Source organism: Equus caballus, chromosome 5 (assembly GCF_041296265.1).
Source record: "Equus caballus isolate H_3958 breed thoroughbred chromosome 5, TB-T2T, whole genome shotgun sequence".
NCBI lineage: Eukaryota > Metazoa > Chordata > Mammalia > Perissodactyla > Equidae > Equus > Equus caballus.
Genome location: NC_091688.1, coordinates 40,849,646 through 40,877,014, shown reverse-complemented (window position 1 = coordinate 40,877,014; position 27,369 = coordinate 40,849,646). Strand labels below are relative to the sequence as shown.

At 48.3% G+C, this 27,369-nt stretch overlaps 2 protein-coding genes across 3 annotated transcripts; one reads left to right on the top strand and one right to left on the bottom strand.

The window, feature by feature from the left end:
• Positions 1-1,616: 1,616 nt before the first annotated feature.
• On the top strand, positions 1,617-3,613 carry LOC102150551 (uncharacterized). The gene is made up of 3 exons (XM_005610235.3): positions 1,617-1,746; positions 1,858-1,986; positions 3,090-3,613. Exons 1-3 carry the CDS (start codon positions 1,699-1,701, stop codon positions 3,585-3,587), a joined length of 675 nt encoding a protein of 224 aa, XP_005610292.2. The 5' UTR covers positions 1,617-1,698; the 3' UTR covers positions 3,588-3,613.
• Positions 3,614-11,727: 8,114 nt separating this feature from the next.
• UBQLN4 (ubiquilin 4) lies at positions 11,728-26,620 on the bottom strand. Of its 2 annotated transcripts, none has more exons than XR_002808035.2 (11): positions 26,382-26,574; positions 24,714-24,865; positions 24,105-24,322; positions 23,262-23,524; positions 21,503-21,661; positions 17,584-17,809; positions 16,333-16,472; positions 15,743-15,826; positions 15,460-15,575; positions 15,074-15,297; positions 11,728-13,590 (listed from the first exon to the last, which is right to left on the bottom strand). XR_002808035.2 is itself a non-coding variant. In XM_014739735.3 (11 exons), the coding sequence occupies exons 1-11, from the start codon at positions 26,487-26,489 to the stop codon at positions 13,438-13,440; spliced, it is 1,806 nt and encodes a 601-aa protein (XP_014595221.2). In that variant the 5' UTR covers positions 26,490-26,620; the 3' UTR covers positions 11,728-13,437. The 2 variants fall into 2 exon arrangements, 1 of the variants encoding a protein (XP_014595221.2); XM_014739735.3 differs by having other exon boundaries at positions 15,074-15,260; positions 26,382-26,620.
• Positions 26,621-27,369: the final 749 nt, after the last annotated feature.

Here is a 27,369-nt window from a genome sequence, read left to right as displayed (position 1 = left end):
CAGGAAGAAGTAGGGCCCCAGAGGAAGGATTGAAGGTAAATAAGGAAAAGGGAAGGGCCCTTTGTGTAAAATGGACTTCCAAGTATCTGCTCCAGGCTGACTCCAGAAGTTATCCTTTGGGAGAAAGTGAATATATGTAAGTCCCACCTCCCAGGCCAGAAGTCTGTGTGTGTTAATGACCAGCTACTAGTGGGTCTGTTTTCTTTCGGATAATGAACTGTGCCCACCATTCTTTCTCCCAGACACTAGGGAATAGATAACTGGCAGCATTGGCGAGCTCCAGCTCTGGGCTCCTGCTCAGCTACTGCAGCCGCCAGCCTGCAGTAAGATGAGTTGTTGCCAAGTCTGTCTCCTCACTAGATTGTGAGCATCCAGAGGGCAGAGACAACCTTGAGTTTGTTGAATGGCTACCCTAAAAATAGTCGTTGAGCAGAACTGAGCTGTGGTGGGAGAACAGCACTGCTGCTGACCATGAAGCAGCCAGGTTTGGCTGGAAACAGACAGGAGGCTGGGGAAAAAAAGGCCAGATTACAAGAGCCAAGAACATTGCCTAGCATACAGTAGGTGGTCAATAAGTGCCCCACATACTATTTTTTATTTTGAAAAACTTCAAACCCATAGAAACTTGAAAGAATGGTTCCATTAATACCTGTATACCTTTCACTTAGATTTACCAGCTGCTAACATTTTGCCCATTTGCTTTATTCTGTCTGCATAAATTAATATGTGTATATATTATTCATATATACTACACATTCACATATATATATTTTTAACCACTTGAGAGTAAATTTACATATCATGACACTCCACCCCTGTGTACTTCAGCATGTATCTCCCAAGGACAAGCACATTCTTTTCCAGAACCGCAATAACATTATCATACCCAGGAAGTTTTGACATTGATATAATACTATTTTCTGATACACAGTCCATATTCAATTTTCCCCATAATTCCCTTTATGACTTTAAAAAATAAAACCTAGGATCCTATCAAGGATCATGGATTGCAGCGTTGCATTTGATCAATAAATGTGTGCAGACTAAACCAAATGATCTTCTCCCAGGGAGAGTGTGGAGAGAGAAGAGAAATGTGTGGAAGACAGAACCGTGGCTACTGCCTCCCCACACTGAGAGGATGGGAGGAGAAAGGGGAGAGAAGGCTCAGACAGAGCTCAGGCTCTTGAAACAGACACTGAAGGGTCCATTATAAGTCCTTGGATCCCTTGAAAATTCAGACAGACCCGATCACCTGAAGTTGATGGTGGACTATTTTCTGTTTCGTGCCAAATTTCTCTCCAGCACGTGCAAATTCCAAGAAGGATTCCAGAATCTACATCTGCCATATCTTGATGCCCTTTGGAGTTTTGTCCCATTTTCAGAATTTGACCACAGCCTCTCTTTTTAATGCCAGTCTTCTTTCTATTAGCCCTGATAGGGGTTGCGGGGGAGGGAGTGGAGCATATCCAGCCTCCTCTTGCTGAAAAGTGAAGAAGGAGGTGTATGTGTGTGTGCACGCGTGAGCCCTCTCACACCCCTCAGAGGCGCCCTCCTTGAACCTATGGGCATGAGACCCCACCCTCCTATTGCTATGACAACCACTTCTGTGAGAACATGGGGACTAAAGAATTGTGAGTGTGTGGTGAGGGAGGGAGGGGACACCCCAGAGTCTCATCACATTAGTGATCATAGAACTGTATGGTAATGAAGAAGAAAGATAATGTGTCTTTATCTTCAACTCTCAAGGTAAGAGGGAGGGATGGGTCACAGGCAGGAGCCAGGGCAGGGAGGTATCTGAAGTTCTGCTTGGTGGGAGCTGCTCCACTCCTAACTGACCTCTCCTTCTTCTCCCCCTAGGAGACCAAAGAAGCCTGGGGAGCCTCAGGGGCAGAAAGTCCCTCCTTGAACAACTTTGATGTATCCTTGACATCCATCTACAGCTTCACTGATGACCTAGGCTACCAAGGGAGCCAGGACTTGACCAGCGTGAGTACCCCACTCTGCACCCTCCCTCCTCTGGGGGCTTGCACACCTTGCTCTACCACCATATGGGCATTTTAGCTCACTGACCTCCCCTAAGATGTCCCGTGGCAACCTTCCATATCTTCTCTACAGCCTTCCAATTCCCATTCTTACTAAATGTGGCTCAAATTTACTCCTTCCAGAAAAAAATATCAACAATAATAGTAACCACAACTTATATTTATTGAGCACGTACTACATGCCATTGTTAGAAGAACTTATATCTGATTTAAACCTCATAACAATCCTATAAGGTAGATACTATTATTATCCCCATTTTTTGGGTGAAGAAACTGTGGCATAGGCCAGTTAAAAACTCTCCCAAGATCACAGAAGTACGAAGCAGAGATGACAGAGTTTGAGCTCAGTGTGTCTAACTCGAGACCTCACACACAGAACTGCCTCCCAGTTAGCTACCCCATTTTTATTAGTCCTCCATGATATCCTTTCAACATTTATGTGCTGTTAAACACACTTGATATATGAACTTTTTATTTGTTTATTTGACGGAGGGTTTAAATGCCAGCCGTGTTTTTTGTTACTGAGCTATAATTGACACACAATAAACTGCACATATTTAAAGTAAGCAATTTGATGTTTTGACATATATATATACATACTCGTGAAACCGTCACTACAATCTAGATAAGACACATGTCCATCATTCCCAAATATGAACAACCACGATTTCTAGAACAGATAAATTAGAGAGTTATTTTATGCCTTCTAAAATGAGTCTTTATTTAACCGAAGAATTTGCATTAGGATCCTTTCAAGATGATGAGCTCTCTTCTAATGCATTCCGAATATGCTGTGCATCCTTTGCAGATACTGCTTCGTAACTTCTCTTTAGTAATTTTAAGTGAGTGTCTGTTCCAAGTGAGGCAGTCTTTCATCATTTGTGCTGTCCACTCTGTACTCACACACAGGTGGGTGCTTGGCTTCAGCTTTCCCTCTGATCTCAGTCCTTCTCTGCCTTACTTCCCCCACTCAGACGCAAAGTCCCATATATAACGGGATGGGTCAGTGGAGAGCACACTTCATTCCTTGCTCTCGGACTCCCCAAGGAAGAAGATCCCAAACTTGCTCAGTCCAAGAGGCCAAAGCGGAACAAGGCTGCCATTGTCCGGATGAGGAGAAACAAGGTGAAGGAGGAAGATGAGGAGGATGAGGACGACGAGGCAGAGGAGTCCTCTGCTTCTCTGCGATCTCCTAGGATGAGACGGAAGCAATACCCATACTCAAGAACCTGCCAACTGAGGCAAAAGGAGCACTTGAACACCTTGGAAAGTAGCTCGAGCATACTCACTCTCAAGACCCAGTCGTCCCGCTGGAGTTTGGCCGAGTTGCGTCAATACTTGTGTAGCTGCTGCCGCAGGAGGAAGAAGTCGGTGGAGGAAAAGAAGGCTTTGGACCCCGAAAAAAGGAGGGACCCAAAGGAGAATGGCCCAGTCCCGGGCTCTGTTAGTGAGCAACGGGTGCAAGGGGCTCCTGGGGGCACGCCTGGGGAAGATTTGGGCAGAAGCCAGGAGAACAGAGAGTGTAATCTCTCAGCTTGTAAATAAAGCAAACTTTATTTTTGTGAATGGTATGTATGAGCCTGATGATTCCAGGTTTTTATCTTTCTTTCCTGATTTTTTTTCAGTAGATATATCAGTTTAAGGCCACATCCCATATTTATGTTGCCATTTCACTTTTCTCATCCTGAGTAAAGGAGAAAAGGGGCCCTTTCCCCCCGGAGCCCCCAACCCCTCCCCCTTCCTCACATACACAATAATAATTCAGAAGGAATTCAGAGATCAGGAACTATAACTGTCTTAGGTCAGGTTCCCTAGAAGCTGAGCTTGAGATGGCGGTTCTTGTGCAAGCAATTTATAGAGAGAGTGCTCTCAGGAGAAGGAATGGGAGAGAGGGAAGCCGGAGAGGGCAGGGGAAGAAAGCCAAGCAAGGATGCGGTCTCTGTGAGAGTCGGCCTCAGCCTGATCCCGGGAGCTCTAGAGGATGAGCGACATCACAAAATTGGTCGCACTGTTGAGGCAAGGGATTGGCCTTTTGTAAGTCCACGTCACTCAATTATTTTTGGCTGCCCAAGGTTAGGGGATGGTGTAACTTCTCCAGCAAAACAGCCCCCTGTTGACTGAGGGCCATTCTCTGGGGAACGGGCTATCTGTGAGCTGTTAGCATCACCCCTAAGTGGCTGAGAATGGGTGTATGGCCCGGTAAAGGGAATCTGGGCAGGGCACCACGACGGCAACTACTATAATTCACTGAGATTTGTTGTAGTTCCCAGAATATATTTAATTTTTGTAAATGTTCCACGTGTGCTTGAAAAGTGTGTTACAGTAAAGTGCATCAAAATAAGCACACAAATGGGGAGAAAGGACAGCTCTTCCTTGCAGAAGAACTGCAACTAGCAATTCTTGAAGGAATGAGGGAAATAGAAAACCTCCATTAAAACACCAGTGGCATAATTGTTGCAGCAAGGCTCAACAGTGGACGGTGAAATTAGTGGGTGAAAATTTGAAGAGAAAGGATATTTGCATAGTCTCAAAGTATCTCCCTCAAGATAAATTAATTATATAGGTAAAAATAATAATTTTACAGAGGAAAACCCAGCAGACACCATACGCTTATAACTAAGTCATCAAAGTTGACATTACCAATAATAAACCATATCGACATTGTGTACCCTGATACGATGAGCTGAGAAGGTTCATCTTCTGTGGCATGCTTGTCAAAATGTCCCACCTCTATCTAAGGGTAAGAAAATATCAGACAAACCCAAATTGAGGGACATTGTACAAAATAATTGACGAGTACTCCTCAAAAGTGCCAAGGCTCTGAAAGACTTTGGAAAGACTGAGGGCACCGTGACAATATTAAAGGAAACTAAGGAGAGATGATAATTAAGTGCGATGTGATGGATTGGATCCTGCAACAGAAAAAAGCCATTAGTGGACAAAGCGGTAAAATTCAAATAAAGTCTGTAGTTGACCTACTATCATTATATCAACGTTAATTAGTTTTGATAATTGTACTATGGTTATGCAAGATATTAACCAAAGGAGAAGCTGGGTGAAGAATGTATGGGAACTGTCTGTACTATTTTTGCAACTTTTCCGTAAGTCAAACTAAAACATAAATTAAATAAATGCTCAGTTTGAGAAATTATAGTAACCACTGCTCCAGGTCAAGACATAGAACATAATCAATACTCCTGAATTATCTCCTGTGTCCTCCTGGACCTAATCACAACTTCTTACCTCCCATAGAGGTCATCACTATGGTGACTTTTACGGTAATCACTTCCTTGCTTGGCATTACAGATTTTCCTTCTAGATAACCATCCTTAAAAAGTAAAATTTACGGGCCAGCCCAGTGGTGCAGTGGTTAAGTTCGCACGTTCCACTTCAGTGGCCCAGGGTTCGCTGGTTCAGATCCCGGGTGCGGACCTAACACAGCTTGTCAAGCCATGCTGTGGTAGGCGTCCCACATATAAGGTAGAGGAAGATGAGCATGCATGTTAGCTCAGGGCCAGTCTTCATCAGCAAAAAGAGGAGGATTGGCAGCAGATGTTAGCTCAGGGCTAATCTTCCTCAAAAAAAAAGAAAGTAAAGTTTAATTTTGCCCATTTTAGAATTTTATATATGTGAAATCATACATATATTCTTTTGTATCTCTCTGTTAGCTTTGTTATGTTTATTTTTTATTTCATTAATTTAAAAATTCTTTTATTGTGGTAAAATATACGACATAAAATTTACTATCTTAACCTTTTTTTTCCCTAAAGATTAGCACCTGAGCTAAGATCTGTTGCCAACCTTTTTTTTCCTTTTTCTCCCCAAAGCCCCCCAGTACATAGTTGCATATTTTAGCTGTAGGTCCTTCTAGTTGTGGCATGTGGGACGCCACCTCAGCGTGGCCAGATGAGTGGTGCCATGTCGTTCCCAGGATCTGAACTGGTGAAACCCTGGGCCACCAAATCAGAGCACAGCAACTTAACCACTTGGCCATGGGGCCGGCCCCCTGTCTGAACCATTTCTAAGTGCATAGTTCGGTGATATTAAATACATTCATGTTGTTGTACGACCATCACCATCATCCCTCTCCAGAATACTTTTCATCCTGTAAAACTGAAATTCTATGCCCATTAAACAATAACTCTCCATTTTTCCCTCCCCCCACCCCTTGGCAAACACCATTATACTTTCTGTCTTTATAATTTTGACTACTCTAAGTATCTCATTCAATATACAGTATTTGTCTTTTTTGTGACTAGCTTATTTCGCTTATCACGTTCTTCAGGTTCATCCATGTTGCAGCATATTGCAGAATTTCCCTCCTTTTCTAAGGCTAAATAATATTCCATTGTATGTATACAACACATTTTGCTTATTCATTGGGCCATCAGTGGACACTTGGGTTGCTTCTCCATTTTAGCTGTTGTGACTAATGCTGCTACAAACACAGGTGTACAAATATCTCTTTAAGACCTTGCTTTCAATTCTTTTGGGTGTATACTCAGAAATGGAATTGCTGGATCATATGGTAGTTCTATTTTTAATTTTCTTGTGGAAACGCCACCATACTTCTTTCCACAGCCGTTGAACCAATTTACTTTCCTACTGATTGTGCATAGGGTTCCAATTTTTCCACATCTTCACCAATATTTTTCTGTTGTTTTCATAGTAACCATAGTAATGGGTGTGAGGTGGTAACTCATTGTAGTTTTTTTTTTTTTTTGAGGAAGATTAGCCCTGAGCTAACGTCTGCTGCCAATCCTCCTCTTTTTGCTGAGGAATGTTGGCCCTGAGCTAACATCCGTGCCCATCCTCCTCTACTTTTTATGTGGGATGCCTGCCACAGCATGGCTTTCCAAGTGGTGCCATGTCCGCACCTAGGATCTGAACCAGCGAGCCCCGGGCCGCTGAAGCAGAACATGTGCACTTAATCGCTGTGTCACCAGGCCTGCCCCCATTGTAGTTTTGATTTGCATTTCCCTAATGATTAGTCATCTTTTCTTGTGCTTGTTAGCCATTTGTATATTTTCTTTAGAGAAATATCTATTCAAGTCCTTTGCCCATTTTTGAATCAGTTTGTATGTTTTATCATTGTTGAGTTTTAGGTGTTCTCTGTATATTCTGGATATTAATCCCTTATCAGATACATGATTCGTTGTGTTTCTTTTTTATTTCATTAGTTTTTGCTTTTCTATTTATTTTTCCATCCTTCTACAGTCTTTGGTTACTTAACTCATTACTTTTTACCCTTTTTTCTTTTCTTTTCTTTCTTTTTCTTTTTGGGGTAAGGAAGATTGGCCCTGAGCCAACATCTGTTGCCAATCTTCCTTTTTTCACTTGAGGAAGATTGTCCCTGAGCTAACATCTGTGCCAATCTTCCTCTATTTTGTATATGGGATGCTGCCACAGCATGGCTTGATGAGTCGTGCATAGGTCTGCGCCCAGGACCCAAACCTGTGAACCGTGGGCCACTGAAGCAGAGCGCACAAACTTAAGCACCATGCCACTGGGCCTGCCTACTTTCTTCTTTTCTAATATATGCTTTAAGGCTACAAACTTTCCTCTACATACTGCTTTAACTGCATTCCATCAGTTTTGACAGGTAATTTTTTGATAGTTTAGCTTAAAAATATTTTATAATTTACATTATTATTTATGTTTTGACCTATGGTTTACTTAGTAGTATATTTCCTTATTTTCAAAAATCTTCTTGAGTTCTAGAAAACCACATTATGATTGGAGATCATACTTTGTATTATTTCTGTTCTTTAAAATTCATTGAAAATTGCTGTATTTCTCAGTATACATTTAATTTTTGTAAATATTCCATGTATGCTTGGAAAATATATATAGTCTATACTTTATTGGATGCAGCATTACATACATTGTATTTCACGAAACCTAAGATGCGTCTTGTGTTTGTTTGCTAGCGCTGCCTTAACACAGCACCACGAACCAGGTGGCTTAAACAGCAGAAATTTGTGGCCTCATAGTTCTGGAGGTTGGAAGTCCAAGGCCAAGGTGCTGGCAGGGCTGGTTCCTTCTGAGGGCTGGAGGAAGAACCTGTGCCAGGCCTCTCCCTCACATTGGGTGTTTGCTGGTCATCTTTGGTGTTTCTTGGCTTGTACAAGCATCACCCCAATCTCTGCTTTCATCTTCACATGACATTCTCCCTGTGTGCCTGTCTGTGTCCAAATTTTCCCTTTTTATAAGGGCACCAGCCTGATTGGATTAAGGGCCCACCCTACCCCAGTGTGACCTCATCTTAGCTAATTGCATCTGCAACCGCCCTCTTTCTAGATAAGGTCACATTCTGAGGTACTGGGGGTTAGGACTTCAACACACAAATTTTAGAGGGACGTGATCCAACCCATAACACACTGTTACTTTATTTATCACCCAAGTTTTTAAATGCTGCCATTTAAATTATGACTCAATTCCAGGACACCAACAGCTACATGTATTTTAAAAATCCTCCTTTCAGAGATGTTAAAATGTGAAAAAAAATCTGTATCTTAGAATTAATGATATGTGTTAATCTCTGTTGATATTTTTCCCTGCCTATTCTATCAACTACAGAGAGAAGTGCATTCAAATCTATGACTGAGAGTTTTTCTAAGTCTCTTTGCAGTGCTCTCATTTTTTCTCTTTTTATATATTGAGGCCATGTTATTAGATGCATACTTAGGATTATTATATTTTCCTGGTGAATGTTACCTTTTATCATTATGAATTAATCCTCTTTATCTCTTAGTGTTACTTTCTGCCTGAAATTCTATCTGGTCTGTTATTAACACAGCTATCCTAGTTTCCTTCGGGTTTGTATTTCTAGTTTGTCTTTTTCCAGACTTTTACTTTCAATCCTTCTGTTTTCCTATGTTCTATAAACGTCTTGTGGTCAACATATAGTTAGGCTGTTGCCCTTACCCTCAGCCCAACCCATGGGGAATTCAGAATGTTTCATTTAAAAGGGAGTGATGGAAGCCAGCCCCTTGCCACGGCCCTCTGGGACACCAGCTTCTCTTCTGAGGCTGGGCCCTATCCCTCTTCCCCCATCGCTCTGCAGGCAGGGATGACCCAGGAGGTGGCGAGGTCTCTGCAGGGAAGGCTGTTCCTCCCCATGTGGCAGCTGGCCTGGGAGCCACCCACCATGGGCCTTGTGAATGCCTCTTCCAGCCCCTGGGTGTCTTAGCCCCTGCTCAGCCTCCGGGACGGCTCAGTGCCCTCACCTCCTTTCACAAGAAGCCACCAGTGGACTAGGGCCTCCTGGGCTTGGCCTCGGGGTCCTGAGTCTATGTGCTGAGGGATCCCAGGCTGGGGTGTGGATTGGGCTGTCCTGCAGGCTCACATTATGGCCTCCCGTGTATGGGATCTTCAGGTCCTTGGAGTTAGATTTCTATTTTATTCATCCAGCCTGACAATCTTTGACTTTTTTTTTTAAGATTTTACTTTTCCTTTTTCTCCCCAAAGCCCCCTGGTACACAGTTGTATATTTTTAGTTGTGGGTCCTTCTAGTTGTGGTATGTGGGATGCCGCCTCAGCATGACCCGATGAGCGTTGCCATGTTTGCGCCCAGGATCCGAACCGGTGAAACCCCGAGCCACCGAAGCAGAGCGTGCAAACTTAACCACTCAGACAAGGGCCGGCCCCAATCTTTGACTTTTAATTGAAGCATTTAATCCATTTACATTTAATAAAATTACTTATATATTAGGATTTAAATCTATATATTAGGATTTAAACATAATATGTGCACATACTATGCTCTGTATATTCTATTTTTTCTCGTTTTGTCTTAAACTTTTTATTTTTATTTATTTTTTGGAGGAAGATTAGCCCTGAGCTAACTGCTGCCAATCGTCCTCTTTTTGCTGAGGGAGACTGGCCCTGAGCTAACATCCGTGCCCATCTTCCTCTACTTTATATGTGGGATGCCTGCCACAGTGTGGCTTGATGGTGCGTAGGTCCACACCTGGGATCCAAACCTGAGAACCCTGGGCCACTGAAGTGGAACGTGTGAACTTAACTGCTATGCCACTGGGCCGGCCCCTTAAACTTTTTATTTTGAACAATTTTAGATTTATAGGAAAATTGTGAACATAGTAAAGAGAGTTCCTATATACCCTACACCCAGTTTCCCCTATCATTAACATCTTACATTAGTACATTAGTTACAATTAATGAACCGCTACTGATACACTATTATTAACTAAAGTCTACATTCAGATTTCTTAATAGAAGGTATTACTCTTTATTTATTTGTTTGTTTTTAAGGAAGATTAGCCCTGAGCTAACATCTGCTGCCAATCCTCTTCTTTTTGCTGAGGAAGACTGGCCCTGAGCTAACATCCGTGCTCATCTTCCTCTACTTTACATGTGGGACGCCTACCACAGCATGGCTTTCCAAGCAGTGCCATGTCCGCACCTGGGATCCGAACTGGTGAACCCTGGGCCGCTGAAGCAGAACATGCGAACTTAACCGCTGCGCCACCAGGCTGGCCCCACTTATTCAGATTTCTTTAGTTTTTACTTAATATACTTCTTCTGTTCCAGGATCCCATCCAGGACGCTACATTACATTTAGTTGTCAGGTCTCCTTAGGCTCCTCTTGACTGTGACAGTTTTTAGACTCTCTTTGCTTGATGACCTTGACAGTTTTGAGGAGTACTGGTTAGGTATTTTGTAGAATGTCCCTCTATTGGGATTTGTCTGGTGTTTTTCTCATGATTAGAGCGGGGTTATGAGTTTCAGGGAGGAAGAAAACAGAGGTAAAATGCTGCTTTCATCACGTCATCACAAGAGTACATACTGTCAACGTGATTTATAATTGACCTTGATAGCCTGGTGGAGGTAGCATTCCTGCGCTCTAAAGTCACTCCCCGCCCTGCTCCCTTTCCACGTTGTACTCTCTTGGGAAGAAGGACATGTGCGGCCCACACTTGAGGAGTGGGGAGTATATTCCATATCCTTGAGGGCAGAATATTTACATAAATTATTTGGAATTTTTCTGCACAGATTCGTCTCTTCTCACCCATTTATTTACTTGTTCAACTATCTATTTGTATCAGTACAGATTCACGGACATTTACTTTATACTTTGGGTTATAATCCTATATACTTTATCTTCTTGCTCAAATTGTTCTGCCTTTGGTCATTGGGAGCTCTTTCCATTGGCTCCTGTGTCCCTTTGACACACCTCCATCCCTGTGGGTTTTTTTTTTTTTATCAATTCCTTACTTTCTGGCACTACAAGATGCTCCTTGCACATCTTGTATATTTCCAGCCCCAGTGCTAGAATCCAAGGAGATGAGGTTCCTTTTAATGAAGATGGTATTAGAAACCACAACCTAGGCACCAGGTGTGCTGTTGCCGCTAGGTGTCCTTACCCTTTCATATATTCCTCTCCCAGCCCTGACCTAAGGGGGAGTGTGTGTGTGGGGGCGGAGCTGATATCTTATGGTCTGGGGATGGGGAATGGAAGAATGCAATTCTTCCCATTCCTAAACCATGGGTTACAAATATTCCCATGACCAGTTATCTCTTAACCTTCAATGTTTTATAATACCTGTGGTAACTGAACCCAACTTCAAATGCCTCTAGACGCCATTTTATAAAAACCCTGTAAAACCAGGAGGTTGTCTTCAGCCAGCCTCATCTCCCCCAGAAAACAAACACCAAGACACCCTCACAACAAAGACCACGCCATTTATTTACAAAGGCCAGTGTGGGAGTTGGGGGAGGTAGGGAGGGAAAGTCACAGACATCCTCTCTGGATTGCTTGGGACCCTTTCCCACTTGGAGAAAATTCTGTTCCTCTTGCCTCCATGGGTCCTCCAAGCAGCTCGGCTAAGTAGCAGAGAGAGGAGGTGACATGAGCCTTCTCTGTGCTCCAACAGAGCCATGTCCAATTCCAGATCAAAGGCATCATTGCCACCCTCTCCTTTCCCTCCTCAAATAGAACTTTCTGGCCTGGAGGGAATTAATGAAGAATTCAAAAGGCAGGGACTAGGATGCCAAAGGCCAGGGACCCTGAAGGGAAAGACCCCTCTACTATTTCCTGAAAGCAACGAGGGGAGGGGTGATAAGGGTGCTGGTCACTGCCCTGGCAGCTTCAGAAGGGGTTCCCACACTACCCTTGGGTAACCAAGCATCCTTGGGTTACTTAGGACCTAGCTCTCTGGGCTGTGTGTATTCCTGCCCTAGACTGGCCCCTTTGCTTACTTCTCTCTGGTGGGAGAGAGCTCTGAACTAGAGATCAAGAAAGAATCCACTCTCCTACTCAGCTCACATGCAGGTGCACGCGTGTGTGCGTGCATGCACCCACCCACCCACACACATACCCACTGCTGAGAAAGACCCCAATCCCCTTCACGTCTTTTGAGGTGGGGGGCTCAAATCACTGGTACTTGGGGACAAAGGCAGGTCCTGGGCTCATGGAAATGTGTGAGTGTGTATATAAGCATGTGTTTGAGGAAACGGAGCCAGTATGACCCCTTGGAGCCATATCACTTAGCTTCATCGAGCCCCTTTCTTCAACTCAAGTTCCATTAGCATCTCTAAGTGTCCTCTGTTAGGCCTGAGCCTGGACTCCCCTGCCTAAAAGAGCTCTTAGTGCCTTCACACTAACAGTCAATCCCAACTTGCAAGCTGTTTACTCAGGCTGCTTTCCCCATTCCCTTCCTCCAGGGAACCGCAGTCCCTTCTCTGCTGCACCCGTCTCCATCGGGCTGGTCCAAGGCTTGTTAATTCCCTGTCCAGAGGACTGTGTCTCATATTCCCCTTCAGACAAGGAGAACAGGCATCTTCCTCCTCCTGGAAGTCCCAACAGACCCCATGAAAAAGTGCTGAACGAAGTGACCAGAATAGGGGGTGAGGAGGAAAATCACAGCCTGCCCCGCCCCCCCCTTCAGAGAATGAGATCCTAGCGTTGGTTAAGTGGAGGCGGGAGGGGATGAGGGGAGAGAAAGAGGGGAGAGAGTTACCCAAAGCAAACATAAGACAAGCAAAACCCTAGTGGGACAGATGGAAGATCCTGTTCCAGTAAACCAGAGAGCCGGCTCCTCCTTCAACTCTGCACTGCCACCGACAAGTATGAAGATTGCAAAAGGTGGTTTGGGGCATGGAGGTGGGGCCAATCAACAAAACTGTGAAAATGGTGTCAATAGCTCTGTTCAAGCAGGACCAGGAGAGAAGATTCTGTAAGAGATGAGAAGTAAAGCCAAAATTCTCAGACAGAGCTGCGGGGCCGGGGCCCATGCCTCTAAAGTCACCCTGCGGTCTGGACAGGACAAGGGAGAAGACGGAAGGGATGACAAGCTGCAGCGGGTGGGGGCTGACAGAGGAACCAAATGCTGGCATCCAGGGAAGGGAGAGGCAGGAGGCATGGGCCCGGGGATTAGGAGAGCTGAGAGCCCAGGAGTCTCTCGATAGCTGCGTTGATGTCCCCTCCCGTGGCAATCAGGGCCTGCAGGTTGGCCTCACGATTGATGAAGCCCATGGAGTTGAGCTGCTCCAGCTGCTGCTGAAATCGCACTTCTGGCATCTGCACCTGGAGGGGACAGGTCTTGTGAAGTGGGCACAGGACCAACCTTGGGAGGCCTATCTGGATCTGGGGGTTTATAATGGAGAGAAGACCAGAAGGTCTTCTCAAGCATCCTCAAAGTCAGCCAGTGGGGCAGGGAGGGGTGAGCTGCAAACAGGAGCTGAGGAGCCTGCGTCCCAAGTCACTAAACGACTGTGTAATAATAAGGTGGGGGTGTCTTTCTTAAAATTTCAAAGTAACAGGCCTAGATCTGCCTATATTCCTAACTACTTTCTATCAATACTCCAGAGATGTTAACAGGCACTCCAAAAGCCAAATGCTCTGTGGTTGATAAGACGCATGTTGAACACTACTTCCAAACCCCCTCCCAGCAGTCATCACACATGTAGCCATAGTAAAAGGTCAGAGAAGGGCTCCAGGGAAGAAAGTACCTGTTCAATTTTGTTTAACCAATCAACAAAGACAGTTATTTACAAATGAGAAGGCCTGTAATTTTTGACACTCCTATAAACATCTCCAGGGAATGTTTTCCCAAGGGATGTTTAAGAAGCACTAGCCCAGATCAGGAACAGAGGACTCAAAAGCTGGAAGGAGGCCAGCAATCTCAGGCCACCTGGCCGCTGATGGGGGACAGCACGATCCAGAGAAGGAAAGGACCTGCCAAGGGCCACAGAGCAAGTGAGTCACGGAGGCCCCCGACATGCGGTACAAAAGCCCTCGCCAGGGCTTGGTGTCCTACTCCTCAGGCCACAGAGTGGAAGCTGGACTGGGCCTTGGCGATCACGTGGTCCAGCTCTCTCAGGGCCATGCACAAAGCTGGGCACTTCCATTTCTGTCGAAAGGCTTTTCCCTGATGAGTCATGGAGGCCAGAGAGAGGGTGAGGGGCTCACCCGAGGTCATCCCTGCTCCTCCCCAAAGCCTCTGGCCTTGACTTGTGGCCCAGGGCTCCAGTCACCTCACCTCCCAGAACCCTCCTCTCCAGTCGCAGAGACGGAGACTGCTTTAATCATCAAAACAATCCTTTGATATAAGCAGAAGTGGTATAACATAGTGGTTAAAGTGTAAATTCTGGAGCTAGCATGCCACGGTTTGAATCTTGCCTCCACTACTTCCTAGCTATGTGACTCTGAGCAAGACACTTAACCTCTCTGGGGCTTAGTTTTCCCCTTTTGTAACACAGAAATAATAGTAATAGCTTCCTCACAAGACTGTTGTGAGGAATAAAGTAAATGAACTCACACACAGAAGGCACATAGAACAACTCCAGCACATGGTAAGTGCTACTTCTATTCTCATCCGCTTTTTACAGCTGTGGAAACTGAACTTTGGGAAGACTGGTAACTTGCCCAAGGCTAGAGAGTGGCAGACTAGGATCTAAAGCCAGGTCTGGCTGACACCAAAGCCTGCTCTGCTTTCTCCATTCCACAGGGCTTGACACCACCAGGATGGAAGTGGTGGGCCCACTGCCAGCCCCGCTGCCCCACGTACCTGTGAGTTTCCACTTCCAGCCAAAAGCTGGATCATCTGTTGCATGAGCTGCTGCTGAGCACTGGAAGCCCCTGTTGGAGAAGATGTGGCTGGCGGGGCTGGCGAGGAGGTGGGGGCCTCAGGTGCAGACCCAGTGTTGCTGCCTGCCGAGGGTGCTGGGGTCCGGGACATACCAAAGGAGCCAAGGCTGCAGGCAGGAGAGACCAAGAGGTGGGAGATGGCCTCTGAGAAAGGGATGGGAACATGAGATCCAGAAAGAAAAGTGGTTGGAAGAAACAGGAAAACAGACCCTCAGAGACACAATGGCTGCTCAGAGAGTGGCAGAGGGAGGGGTCGAAGGGGAGGAGTAGCCAGAACTTTGCTGCCCACCTGCCCCCAACCCTCACCTGGGTACCAGCCCAGGGGCCTCGGTCTGCAAGGTCTGCAGTCCCTGCTGGATCTGCAGCAAAGCCTGCATGGCGCGGGGATTGGTAAGGATGGAGAGCGACTCCGGGTTCTGCATCTGGTGGGAAACGAGCAGAGAAAGGTACCCGGAGATGGCAGGAGACAAGAGGGCAGCCTAAACCCTGAGTCCAGGGCCGAGCTCTGTCCCCTCCCTTAAGTTCCATGTATTGGGTGCAGGGTCCATCCATTGCCCTCCACCTCTGCCCTTCCAGACTGCTCACTCACCTGCTGCAGGAAGACTGGGAGCTGCAGGCGGAGCTGCTCCTGCAGCTGGGGGTTCCCCGCGAAGAGTGGCACGTTCACCATCATCTGCCAGGGTGAAGGGAGTAGGGGGAGGCCTGGGCCTACCCACCCTGAGAATTCCCCCACAGCCTCAGTCTCCCTCGGCACCCCTACCACTGTAGGAAATCTGGCCAGCTTTTCCAAGGATCTCAAAGTATCCTGAAGGCCTAAGTGGGACAGTGAGAGGAAATGGAACTATACTTCGGGCAATGATGAGTTTCAGGAGCCAGGCTGCTCAGCGCTGGGTCTGATGATGATGACAGCTAACATTTCCAAGTGCACAGGGCTTACTACCTGCCATGCCACGTTCCTGCACTTCGTATGTACTCATTCATTTAATCCTCACCACTCTATGAGGCAGCAACTACTGTTATTACCGTCTCACAGATGAGGAACTGGGAGGTTAAAGAACTTGCTGAGCTTACACAGTGGCAGAGTGGCAGAGATGGGAAACAAACCCAGGCAGTCTGGCTCCAGAGTGTTCTGACCACAAGCAACTGCCCCCAACATTTCCCGGTGTGCCAGTTCCATACCTGAGCAGCAAAGTCGGGGTTCTGCGCAAGCGTCTGCATCATGCTGCGCATGTAGGGGGCTGAGATCACATTCTGCATCAGCTGCGGGTTCTCAGAGATCTGCTGGAGGAGGGCCTGCATTTCCGGGCTGTTGAACATCCCTAGGACGAGGAGAAAAAAACAAACAAAACAGGAGAAAAGGGGTCCAGATGGAAACCAACTGCCTCACTTCAATCTACCTTACTTCAGACCCCAAAAGGTTACAAAACTCAGAAAAACAACAGTAAAATGGGCACCTAAGCGCCTGGACCTGGGTCCACGTCTCTCCTGACTCCAAGGTCATTTTACTCTGCCTTGGCCTGGCCCCTTTCCCATCAACTCTGCTAAGGACAAGGCAGTTGGAAACTGGGTCTGATTCCTGCCCCTCTGGACTGTTCCAGCCACAAGCTCGGATAACGTCAGAGTTGGAAAGGACTTAACTAAAGATCACCTAGATCAATGGTTTTCAAACTTGTCTTAGCGGCAGAGACCTTCTCCTCAAACCAAATCTCACTCAGACACCAAGTATGTCAATGGTCTGGGTGGAGCTGGGGCAGGAAGCCTGGAACCTCCCCTGTTTGGTGCTCCCTCATCCCGGAGATGGTCCAGACCCCCCAGGACTCAGAAGTACAATTTTAAAACCATGGATCAGGTTCAAGTCCCTTATTTTATAAATAAGGGAACTAAAGCACATAGAGGGGAAGGGATTTTCCCAACCAAGATGTCCCCAAGGGTACAAAGAAATCAGGGCATCTACCAAAGACATCCCCAGGGTCATACGTACAGTCATAGTCCAGATAAATGGAGCATCCCCCAGGGTTGTGCAGTGTGTAATCTGTACTTCTGTACGTGGCAGCTCTGCACATCCCTCTCCTCTAGCCTCACATCTGCCTGTCCCCAGGTCTGCCCTGATTCCTCTCCCACACCCCCCTCCCCAGTCTGACCCATTTACACTGGATAGTGCCAGCGGTGCTGAAAGAGCTTAGGAGGTGGGGCCTGATTTATTCATGAGCCATTACTTAAGTCACTCCCAGGGACATCAGGACACAGCTAGAACCACCCTCACCCTCTGAGGGGTGGAGCCACTACCCCAGGCTGCAGAGCCCCCTCTGTGGCTTCAATACAGTCTCACCTCTGTCTTCAATATTCTGGAGCTGTGTGAACCCCATTCAGTCCTGGGGCAGAGGGACTGCCCTGGTGACCCCACTAAGCTCCTTCCACCCTAGGACATACCTGACCCCAGGCTAGCCGCATTGATCCCAAAGGGGTTCGAGACTGTCGGGTGCACCTGGCTGGTCCCCGATCCTCCGGTGCCCTCCCCACCGGACCCGGGGGCCTGGGAGGTGGGGGGCGAGGGGCTCCAGGGGTTAGGGAGGGGCTCTCGATTCTCAGTCCGCAGAGGCTGGGAGGACGAGCTGTCGGAGTTCCCGGCCAGGGAAGAGAAGGGATTGTTGCCAAACTGGGAGGAGGGAAAGGTTTTGGGTTAAGGACTGAAACAAATCAGGGACAAGGGCTAGGCCCTTTCTTTCCTCTCACCTAACAGCCTCCCCTTCCCCAGGAAAGGGAGAGAGAGCTAAGACCTTGGAAGGGACAGAGAGCTAAGACCCTGGAGATCCTCAGCTCAATTTTTGGCCCCACAAGGGGCAGCTCCACCCTCGTCCTGCAGGGTGGGAACTGGCTGAGGTTAATGACTGGACAACTGAACTGCTCAGATAACTGGAAGCTTTCCATCTCCCCTGGTGCCTCTAAATATTCAGTCTCTAGTTTTCCTCTGTGCCCCACAGTATTTTACACACAGCTTTCCCAGTGTGTAGTGAGGGATTTGTTTTCCTCAGTTCTTAAAGGGCAGAGACAATGTCTGGTTCGCCTTTGTATCCCCTCCCTTCGCTGACACTAGTGGGTGCTCAATAAGTAACGGCCGGCTTGATGGGACCTGGCTCTCTACTTCAATCCTCGTCTGCCTCTAGCTTCCCCTTTTCTAGCCACCTTGGCCCAATACTAACTCCCCAGAACCCTCTACCTCCCTCCCCAGGTCCCTTGAGCGGCATCCCATCCATCTAGGTGCACCAATGGAGCCCCTTAGTGGAGCACATCTCTGGCTGAGCATGCCCTCCCCAGCTCTTCTCCTCCTTCCCCTCCCTCCCCCTAGCTTATCTCCTCAGACTGGCTGCTGCAGCTAAGCAGTCCCCCTCAGCACCAGGCTTCCCACTGTGTCACCCAGGATCATCTCAATGTCTGTGCCCCATCATCTGGTGTAATGCCCAAGGTGGCACCTGAACCTCCTCCATCTGGATCTGCCAGCACCCGGGAAAGAGCTCTGTCCAGGGGGTGCTTGCTGAGGGAGTCCCAGACTCTATTTCCTTTGCTCAGCCTCCTTCCCCTGAGTTCCTAAGTGGTCCTGACCTAAGCAGGCAGTACGTGAGCAGCCTCAGCCCATCCCCACCATGGGGTTTCACATCCAGTCACTTTTCCTGTTTATTCAAAGTGGGTCATGGGGACCTGGGCTGACCAAGGACTCTCCTGCTCTGAGCTGTGGTTCCTTTGCCCTACGAGATGCCTGTTCAGATCACGGGGCTTGCAGGCCAGGACTCATGCACCACAATTTCGGTCTTTGACCCTGTTTCAGATTCCCTGTTCTCATAACTTGCCTTGCACCCAACCCCACCTAATTCTGGACCTCGCTTTGCTCTTCCTGGTGCACCCTAAGGACCGAATCACTTTTCCTCAGCTCCCTATAGGGCTACCAGCTGCCACTGATTGAGCACCTACTGTGTGTCTGACATATTCATTCTCATGTTTACAATATCCATTTAACACACTAGTTCTCAAAGTGTGGTCCTAGGACTCCTGCAAGGTTTTAAACTACTTTTATAATTCTAAGATGTTATTTGCCTTTTCTCTCTCATTCTCTCATGAGTATTCAGTGGAGTTTTCCAAAGGCTACACAACGTGTGACACCGCAACAAACTTAAGGCAGAAGCGGATCTGAGAATCCTGCTGTCTGGTAGTAAGCCAGACATTAAAGAGACCTGCAAAAATATCAAACAAGGCCATTCTTTCCTCTAAAGTTTTGTTCTGGAAAATAAAGTTACTTTTCAAAACAATGCTATTTATGTTCATGTGTATTGGATTTATTGTTATTTTTAAATGAGTTAATAAGTAAATATTTTTAAAAATTTGTTTTAACTTCAGATACAGTGAATATCGATAGATCTAACCCATAAAAACAAAAGCTCTTTAAGGCCCTCAGTAATTTTTAAGGGTATAAAGGGATCTTGAGACCAAAATGATTAAGAAGCATTGCTATAATATATTGTCTCCATTTCGAAAATGAGGAAGCTAAGAGTTAGAGAGGTTAAGCAACACGCTTAAAATCACCACTATAGGGGCCAGCCCCGTCGCCAAGTGGTTAAGTTCGCACACTCCACTTCAGCAGCCCAGGGTTTCACTGGTTCCCATCCTGGGTGTGGACATGGCACTGCTCGTTGGGCCATGTTGAGGCGGCATCCCATATGCCACAACTAGAAGGACCCACAACTAAAAATATACAACTATGTACCAGGGGGCTTTGGGGAGAAAAAGGAAAAAAATTAAATCTTTAAAAAAAAAATCACCACTACAAAATGGTGGAACAGGTTTTTGAACCCAGGTTTTTTGATGCCACATGCTATGTTCTTTTATCTAAACCAGTGGTTCTCACACCTTCATGTGCATCAGAGTTAGCTGGAGTGCTTGTTAGAAGCCTTTCTCAACTACTTGATGATGATGTTGAAGAATAAGGCGGGGGATTCACTCTACCAGATGCCCAGACTTCATTAAGACAATATGGTACCATCACAGGGATAGACAAACAGACCAGTGGGACTGAGTAGAGTCAGCCAGACACACACTCATTTGTGGAGAGCTGGTGTAGGACAGAGACAGCACGAACAAGGAATCGATTGGGATAGCACGGAATATGGTGTCACTCAGAATATGGCGCCTTTTCCTTTCCACAAGGGAAAAGCCATGTGAGAGCCCACCGTCCCACCTGGGCGCTGGTTAGGGGGTGTGCTCAGTTTGTGAAAATCCATCAAGCTGTACACTTATATGTGCACCTTTCTGTCACTACATTATTCTTCAATCAAAAATGTTTTTTAAAAGCAAGTTAAAAATTAAATGAACAGCATGATACCACTTCTAAATGTTGAAAAATATGCAAAACAATACTATTGATTATTTATGGATACATACACAGGTAATAAAAGAATCAAAATGCGAAACAACAACGTCAGAGTGGTAGTTAGCCCTGGAGAGGGAGGGAGGTATAAGATGGGGGAGGCTGCCATGCTATCTGTAATGTGCTGTTTGCAAATATTAAATATGTTTAGGGAAAAAAGCAAAATGCTAACTATATTCGTTACTTCTGGGATAGAAAAGAGGTGGGTGGGAGACAGAAATAGAAGGATCCCTTTTGTATATCTTTCCATTTTTTTAATACCCTTTTGTTTATTTGTGTACCTTTTGAATTTTGAAATATGTGAATGTATAATGTATTCAATGTAAATTAAATTTTAAAAAAGAACCAAAAAAGGCACTGAAACTATATGGTAACATGTTAGGGCAACATGGGTACAAAAGAATGCTATATTTTTATCTCTACTTTTTGTCCATTTGGAAAGAATTCATAAAGCATTTTTAAAAGCGCATATTCCCAGGGCCTGATCCCAGAGATTGATTCAGTAAGCAGCTCAAAGGTGGGGATCAGGAATCTCACTATTAACAACCTCCCCAGGTGATTCTGATGCAGGTGATCCATGGACCACAATTGAGACACACTGTGCTAGGCTCAGCTGTTTGACCTGAGACCTGCCTCACAACCTTTGAGCCCCTGGTGCAAGAAGTTTGTTAGTATAATGTCAAACCCCTTGGACACTATGCCTCATCCACTTCCCTGGGGACCTCCGCTGCCTTCTGTCCTATTGCCTCAGTCCCACGCCAAGTTCGACCATCCCTGGCTCTGCACTATAAGAACCGCTCTCAAGCCATGGCCCTCTCTCGGGAGGCTGGGGAAGGAAAGAGGAGCGGGCAGCACCCCAGGCTTGCCCTGGGTCTAGGGGTAGGGAATCCCGAGCCCAGACAGCCCTCCCACTGCCCCTGCCCCTGGCCCCACCTGTTCCCGGGCAGCACTGAACATGGGCTCCTGGATATCCGTGTACATGCGGCGGAGGGCATTGTACCCTCCGGGGATGCTCTCCAGGTTGCTCAGGGCCCGGTCCTGGTTCCGCATCATCTCCTGCATCATGGCTGGATTCCGAGCAAGCTCCATCGTCTGGTGGAGAAGGGAGAGACAGAATCAGCCCTGGAACCAGGGGAGCACCAAGCTTGGAAAAAGGTGGGCCCTGAGGAAGGGGTCTGCATCAGGGCCAGGGCCCAGGAACTGCCCCACAGCGGCAGGGAGTAGGGTCAACTGGACTTCCTTCCTCCACTGTCTGCCATCTTGGCTCCAACCTTGCCTCCCTGTGTATATTCTGGTTGGCTTTTTCTAGTGGGGAACAACGATCCCAGTTAGGGTGAGGGCAAAAGCTTCCTCCCTCAGGTTCAGGGGGTCCTCAGAAGTGTCAGGGAGCACAAGGAAACTGAGCAAGAAAGAACACAAAAAAGGCGAGGCAGAAGAGAAAATTAACATCTACATACTACATACAAGCACTGGGCTAAGCAATTTACAGAGATCAAGTCATTTAATCCCCACAATAACCATCCCTGGTAGGTATTTCCGTCACTATTCCGCAGATGAGAAAATAGGCTCAGAGACTCACAGCCTGGGCAACACACAGCCAGGTAGTAGCAAAGCCAGGTTTCAAAGCCAGGTTGGTCTGTCTGATCAAGACCATACTGTGGTTCCCGGTAAATGACCACAAGTTGGGAAGGGAAAGGATTCAAGCTGGGACAATGTTACCAACAGCCTCTAATCCACAGCCCCAGGTCTTTGGCCTGACTGAATCCTGACAAACACTGAGGATGGGGGTTTTCTCTTTGGAGCCAGTGGCTCACCCTCAATAAAGGGTAGCCTGTGTCAACCCCAGGGGACAGACAGCAGTGCATGATAGAAAAAATGGGCATAGCTACTTCTTGTCCTCATCCAACTTGGAATGCCTCCTGTCCTTCTTCCCAAATTTGCTCCACACTTGCCTCTTCTAAGACACCTTTATGTCTAAGACAAGACTCTGATCTCTTATCTTATAATTCATCCACTCCATAAGTATTGAGTGACTACTATGCAACAGGCACTGTTCTAGACAGTAAACAAAACACTTGCAAATCCTTGCTCTTATGGAACTTATCTTCTAGAAAATCTAGCACTAGACTAGATTGTCTATCCTTTTGCCCCGGTGGATTGGGCCATGGGATGGAGCTCCCAAAAACCAACACAAAACTGCCTCCCCTGGGTCTCCCTCACCCACCCAGCCCTGCCCAGCCACAATACTCCTTGAAGACCCTACTGTCTTTTACTCCCAAGCCTTTGCACTTGCTGTCCCTCGGCCTTGAATACTCTTCTTATTTCCTCCGGTTCATTCTTCCTTCTTTGGGTCTCAGCTTGGGTGACACTTCCTCTAGGAGGCCTCCTGTGAGCCCCAGGGTAGAGTCAGGGGCCCTTTTCTGTGTTCCTAGGGGACCCTGTGACTATTTCTATGATAGCATCAACCCCACTGCATTATAATTGCCTGCTTACTTGTCCCACTTCCCTTTGATACAAGTTGTTCCTGGAAAGTATTCTTTTCATCACTGTACCCCCAGTGTACAAAACATGGCTGCTGAATGAATGAATGAACAATTCACGGGAGGACAAGGTGGGAAAAGGCCAGGCAGGGCAAGGCTGGGGGCCAGGTGTCCTCCACCTCCCCACCCCTCCGACCTTCTCTCAGACTCACCTGCCTCATGAGCTCGGGGTTGTTGAGCATGTGGCTGATCTCAGGGTTCCGCTCCATCAGCTGCTGCATCTGAGGGTTGGCCATGATCATGTGACGCATCAGGTCAGGGTTAGACATCATGTCCTGGACCAGGGGGTTCTCCATGATCTGTGACAGCATCTCGGGATTGGACATCAGTTGCCTCTGCATCTGCTGTTGCAGCTCCATGAAGTTGGCAGAGCCCAGGCCCAGGCTGCCCAGGCCCAAGATGCCCCCAAAGCCAGCTGTGGGGAGGGGGCAGGGTCATAGTCTGCTGCAAGAGCCCTTCCCTCACCTGGCCAGAGGCACTGAATTCCAATTTCCATGATAGGCCCCCTTTGCTTCTCACATGTACCTTTCCCAATATCATTCCCACAGCCCCAGACCTGATCCACTGCTGGCAAAGAGATGTGAGCCTACTAGACTGAGACCTCTTTGATGGCAGAGGCTGAGAGCTGGGCATAATACTGAGCACAGAGAGGACAACTAGTGATGGCCTGTTGAATGAATAAATAAATATTTCCCAACTAGATACTGTTGGACCCACTTTTTCCCCAAACTCCAATATCCTCACCCAGGGTTCCCCACATTCCCAGCCCCATTTCTCCCCTCACTGTCAACATTTAGCCATGCTCCTTTCCTCTGAGAAGCCCTCAGAGACTGGTTTCTTCCCCTGCTTGGTTCAAGTACCAGTGTCTGGAACCCTATGTCCAGGGGTCCCCTATTCCCATCAGACCAGGAAGAGGGACCTGTTTCTGCCTCCTCTTGGCTCTCCCCCACTCCCTAGCCCAAAACAGGACTGTGCCCTCCTCCCTAAGGGCTTACAGAGTATGGATGCAGTAGCACTGGGAGGTGCCTCCCCAGCCCCTGGGGAGGGACCTCCCCCACTGCTCCTCCGGCTTCCACTGCCAGCATCTGAAGTGGCACTGCCAGAGGTGGAGGGCTGGGCAGGGGTGGCGGGTGAAGCAGGTGTGGTGGAGGGTGCTGAGGCAGGGTCTGGAGTGGAGGGGGAAGAAGCAGTGGCAGCAGCTGGATCTTGAGCCCTGAGGACAGAGAAAGAAAAGTCTTAGTTGAAGTGATCACAAGAAGGGGGAAGACAAGGACCTTGAGTCTGCTGGGCAGCTACTGCCCTAACCCAGGCCACCTCCTACGCAACCCTGAAGGGGGGTGGGGTGGTGCTGGGGAATAGTTAGTAAACCAGACAGAGGGAGGGAGGAGCTAGTACCATCTGTCTTCAGGGCATTCTAGGAGAGGTAAGTCAGGTTCCCTTCCCCTGCAGGGGAGACCACAGGGCTGCCTGGCAACCCATCCAAGAGCCACCTTCCTAGGCCTTGACATAGGCCCTTAAAGTACAGCTGAGTGATGGGTGAGAAAGTATCAGTTGGGGAAAAAAGGCCCAGTCAGAAGTTGGACGTGCTCCTCTCCTGCACTTACTTCTGAGGGGTTTTGATGACCAGATGAACAGTGAGCCCATCCTTGATCCCATGCTGGTTCAGTGTGTCCCCATCCTTGAGGATCTTGCCTGCGAAGATCAGGACCAGCTGATCCTGCTGAGCCTTAAACCTCCTGGAGATTTCCTCTTTGAACTGTGATCAAGAGTCAGAGGTCACTGCGGAGGCTGCCTGGGCTCCGCCCACCAGACACTCGGCCTCTTCTTCAAAAGCCTCTGCATTCCCTTGCTCCCAACTCTAGTCCAGGGAAGTCGTTTCTGCAGTCTCAACACCATCCCTCCAGCTGCAATAAGCAGCTCCTTTGTCAGCCAAGGAAATGGACCAGTGAGAGGCTCTCCTCTCAGCTCTACCCCAGGGTGTCTCACCCTAAAAAGCCCTTGCTGTTCTCTGCCACTCCCTCTTCAGTCCCTCCACCCCGTGAGGGTACTGCCTGGACAGCTCTCTGCATCCCAGCTCCTTCAACAGCCTTGGACCCAGGCCTTGTCTCCCTTCAATATTCTCTTCTCAGGCTCCAAATCTCTCTCCTCCCTTTATTCCCAGCGTTCTTGTAACAACTACAATAAACAGATCACTAACTGTTCACGAGTTAAGTCTAAGTACCATGAGAGACATATTAATTATTATCTCCATTTTAAAGATGAGAAAACTGAGGATCAGTGCAGTTAGGTAACTTGCCCTGGGCACACTGGAACTCAGTTCTTGACGCCAAAGCAGAGGCTCTGAATCAAACACACTGCCTCTCAGTTAGGGATGATTGAGAATTCAACTTTGCAGGGAAAAGGATTTAAATTCTGGACTGTAGTCATTTTATGGGGTTGGGGGGGGGCGTCAGCGATGGCACTAAAGACTGGCTTGGGGAGAGTTAGACTCCTCAAATCTATCAGCCCCTCCCAAAACAAAACAAAACATACAGTCTAAGTAAAAACAGTGCACTTGCTAAGCAAAGGCAGCTTCCAGATCCCTCCCTTCCAACCAGAGGGCCTATCTCAAGCCCCGCCTATGTGAAATTCTGGAGCAGTCACAGGCGGGTGGTGAACACAGGCAATATCCCCTCATTCACTCATTCAACATATTTTTATTGAGCATCTACTGCACACTGTGTAAATCCCAGAGGGGCTCAGAACCAAATGTAACCACCTCGATGGGAAACAGCAGGAAGGATCTAGGCAGAGGGAATCCTCCCCCCACCGCCCGGGCGTCAGGGAACGCACGGGCGTTCTCAGAGCCACACAGTGGGTGCTCGGAGCTCTCCGCCTGCGCCCCTCGCCCGCTCTCCAGGCTCAGCACCTTGCCCGGCCCCAACTCTGCCTCAGACCCCACCAGTAACCGGGACGCACACTCCCCTGAAACCCAGGGTCCTTCCCCCTTTCCCGTGCAAGGTGTCTCCTCCCCACTCTCCACCACGCCCCCAGCCCAGGCCACAAGGCAAACCCCGGCCTGCCTTCCCCAACACGCGCCACGCTCCCCCAGATTACCCTCGCAGGACGCCCCCAACCCTCCTCTCCTTCCCTCCCGCTCCTCCGAGTGCCTGCTGGGCCCCCGCCCTCCTCTCCCTGGCTCTCCCGGACACCCCACCATCTCGGAGCCACCCCCACTCTCTTCGCAGACCCCTCCTCCGCGCTCCCCCCCCCACCCCCGCCACCCGTACTACCTCCTTGACCGAGGCTCGATCGCAGATCACAATTTCCTCCTTGTCTTTGGGGGTCTTGACGGTGACCCGAATGGGGGGCCTCGTCTCGGCCCCGCTCGGCTCCGCCATGCCGCCGCCGCCACCCGGCCGCCCGCCAGCCCGCCCCGGCTCCTCCTCCTCCCCGCCCGCCCGGCCGGCCCGGCTCGGCTCCGGCGCCTCCAACCCTCCCCTCTCCCCTCCCCTCCCCTCCCCTCCCCACCTCTCCCCTCCCCAAGGCTTCGTCGCCCCCTCCGGACCAGCTGCAGCCACAGCGCCCCGGGCGGACTGGGGGGGGCACTGCAGCGGGGGCCGCCCAGGGCTGAGCCCGGGGTCCGGCAGCCCGGACAGGGCCTCGCTGGGCGGTGGCCCCTGGAGGGGCTCTGGGCGGGGCGAGGCGTGTCCTTCACTGTGGGGGCGGGGGTCGAGCTCCCCGCGAGACACCACCGCACATCCTAGCCAGCCCGAGCCGCGCTGAGGTCCCCTTCTGTCCAAAGCTGCCCCCGCCCCCTCCGCGGGTAACTCCCGCTCCGGGACAAAGGACTTTCTGTGTCGCCGCTTTATCACCGTTCCCTGTGATAACTGGTCTTTCTCGGGAAGCCCAAATCCTTTCCAAGTCTGGGGCCTCTCCCGACTTGGAGCTTGGATTTTACCGCTTCTGGACGTCCACCTAAGATCTCACCTCTAGGACTGACTCTATTCCCCCAAGGGTCGTGGCCTGAATAAGGTCCATTAAGCACGGTTCCAGAAACCTGGGTTTTGCCCGCTTGGCCTTTCTGAGCGTTGGTTTCCTCAACAGTATTTTTCTCCTCATCTCACAGAATTGCGCATAACATAGAAAATTGCTTTGAAAAATAACCAAACGTAGGCCTGACAAATACAAGGATTTTCTTTTTTTAATTACTGAATCGTGGATTGCCAAGCAGACATGATGACTTTTCCCTTCCTGAGGGAGTTAAATGTCCTTCCAGTA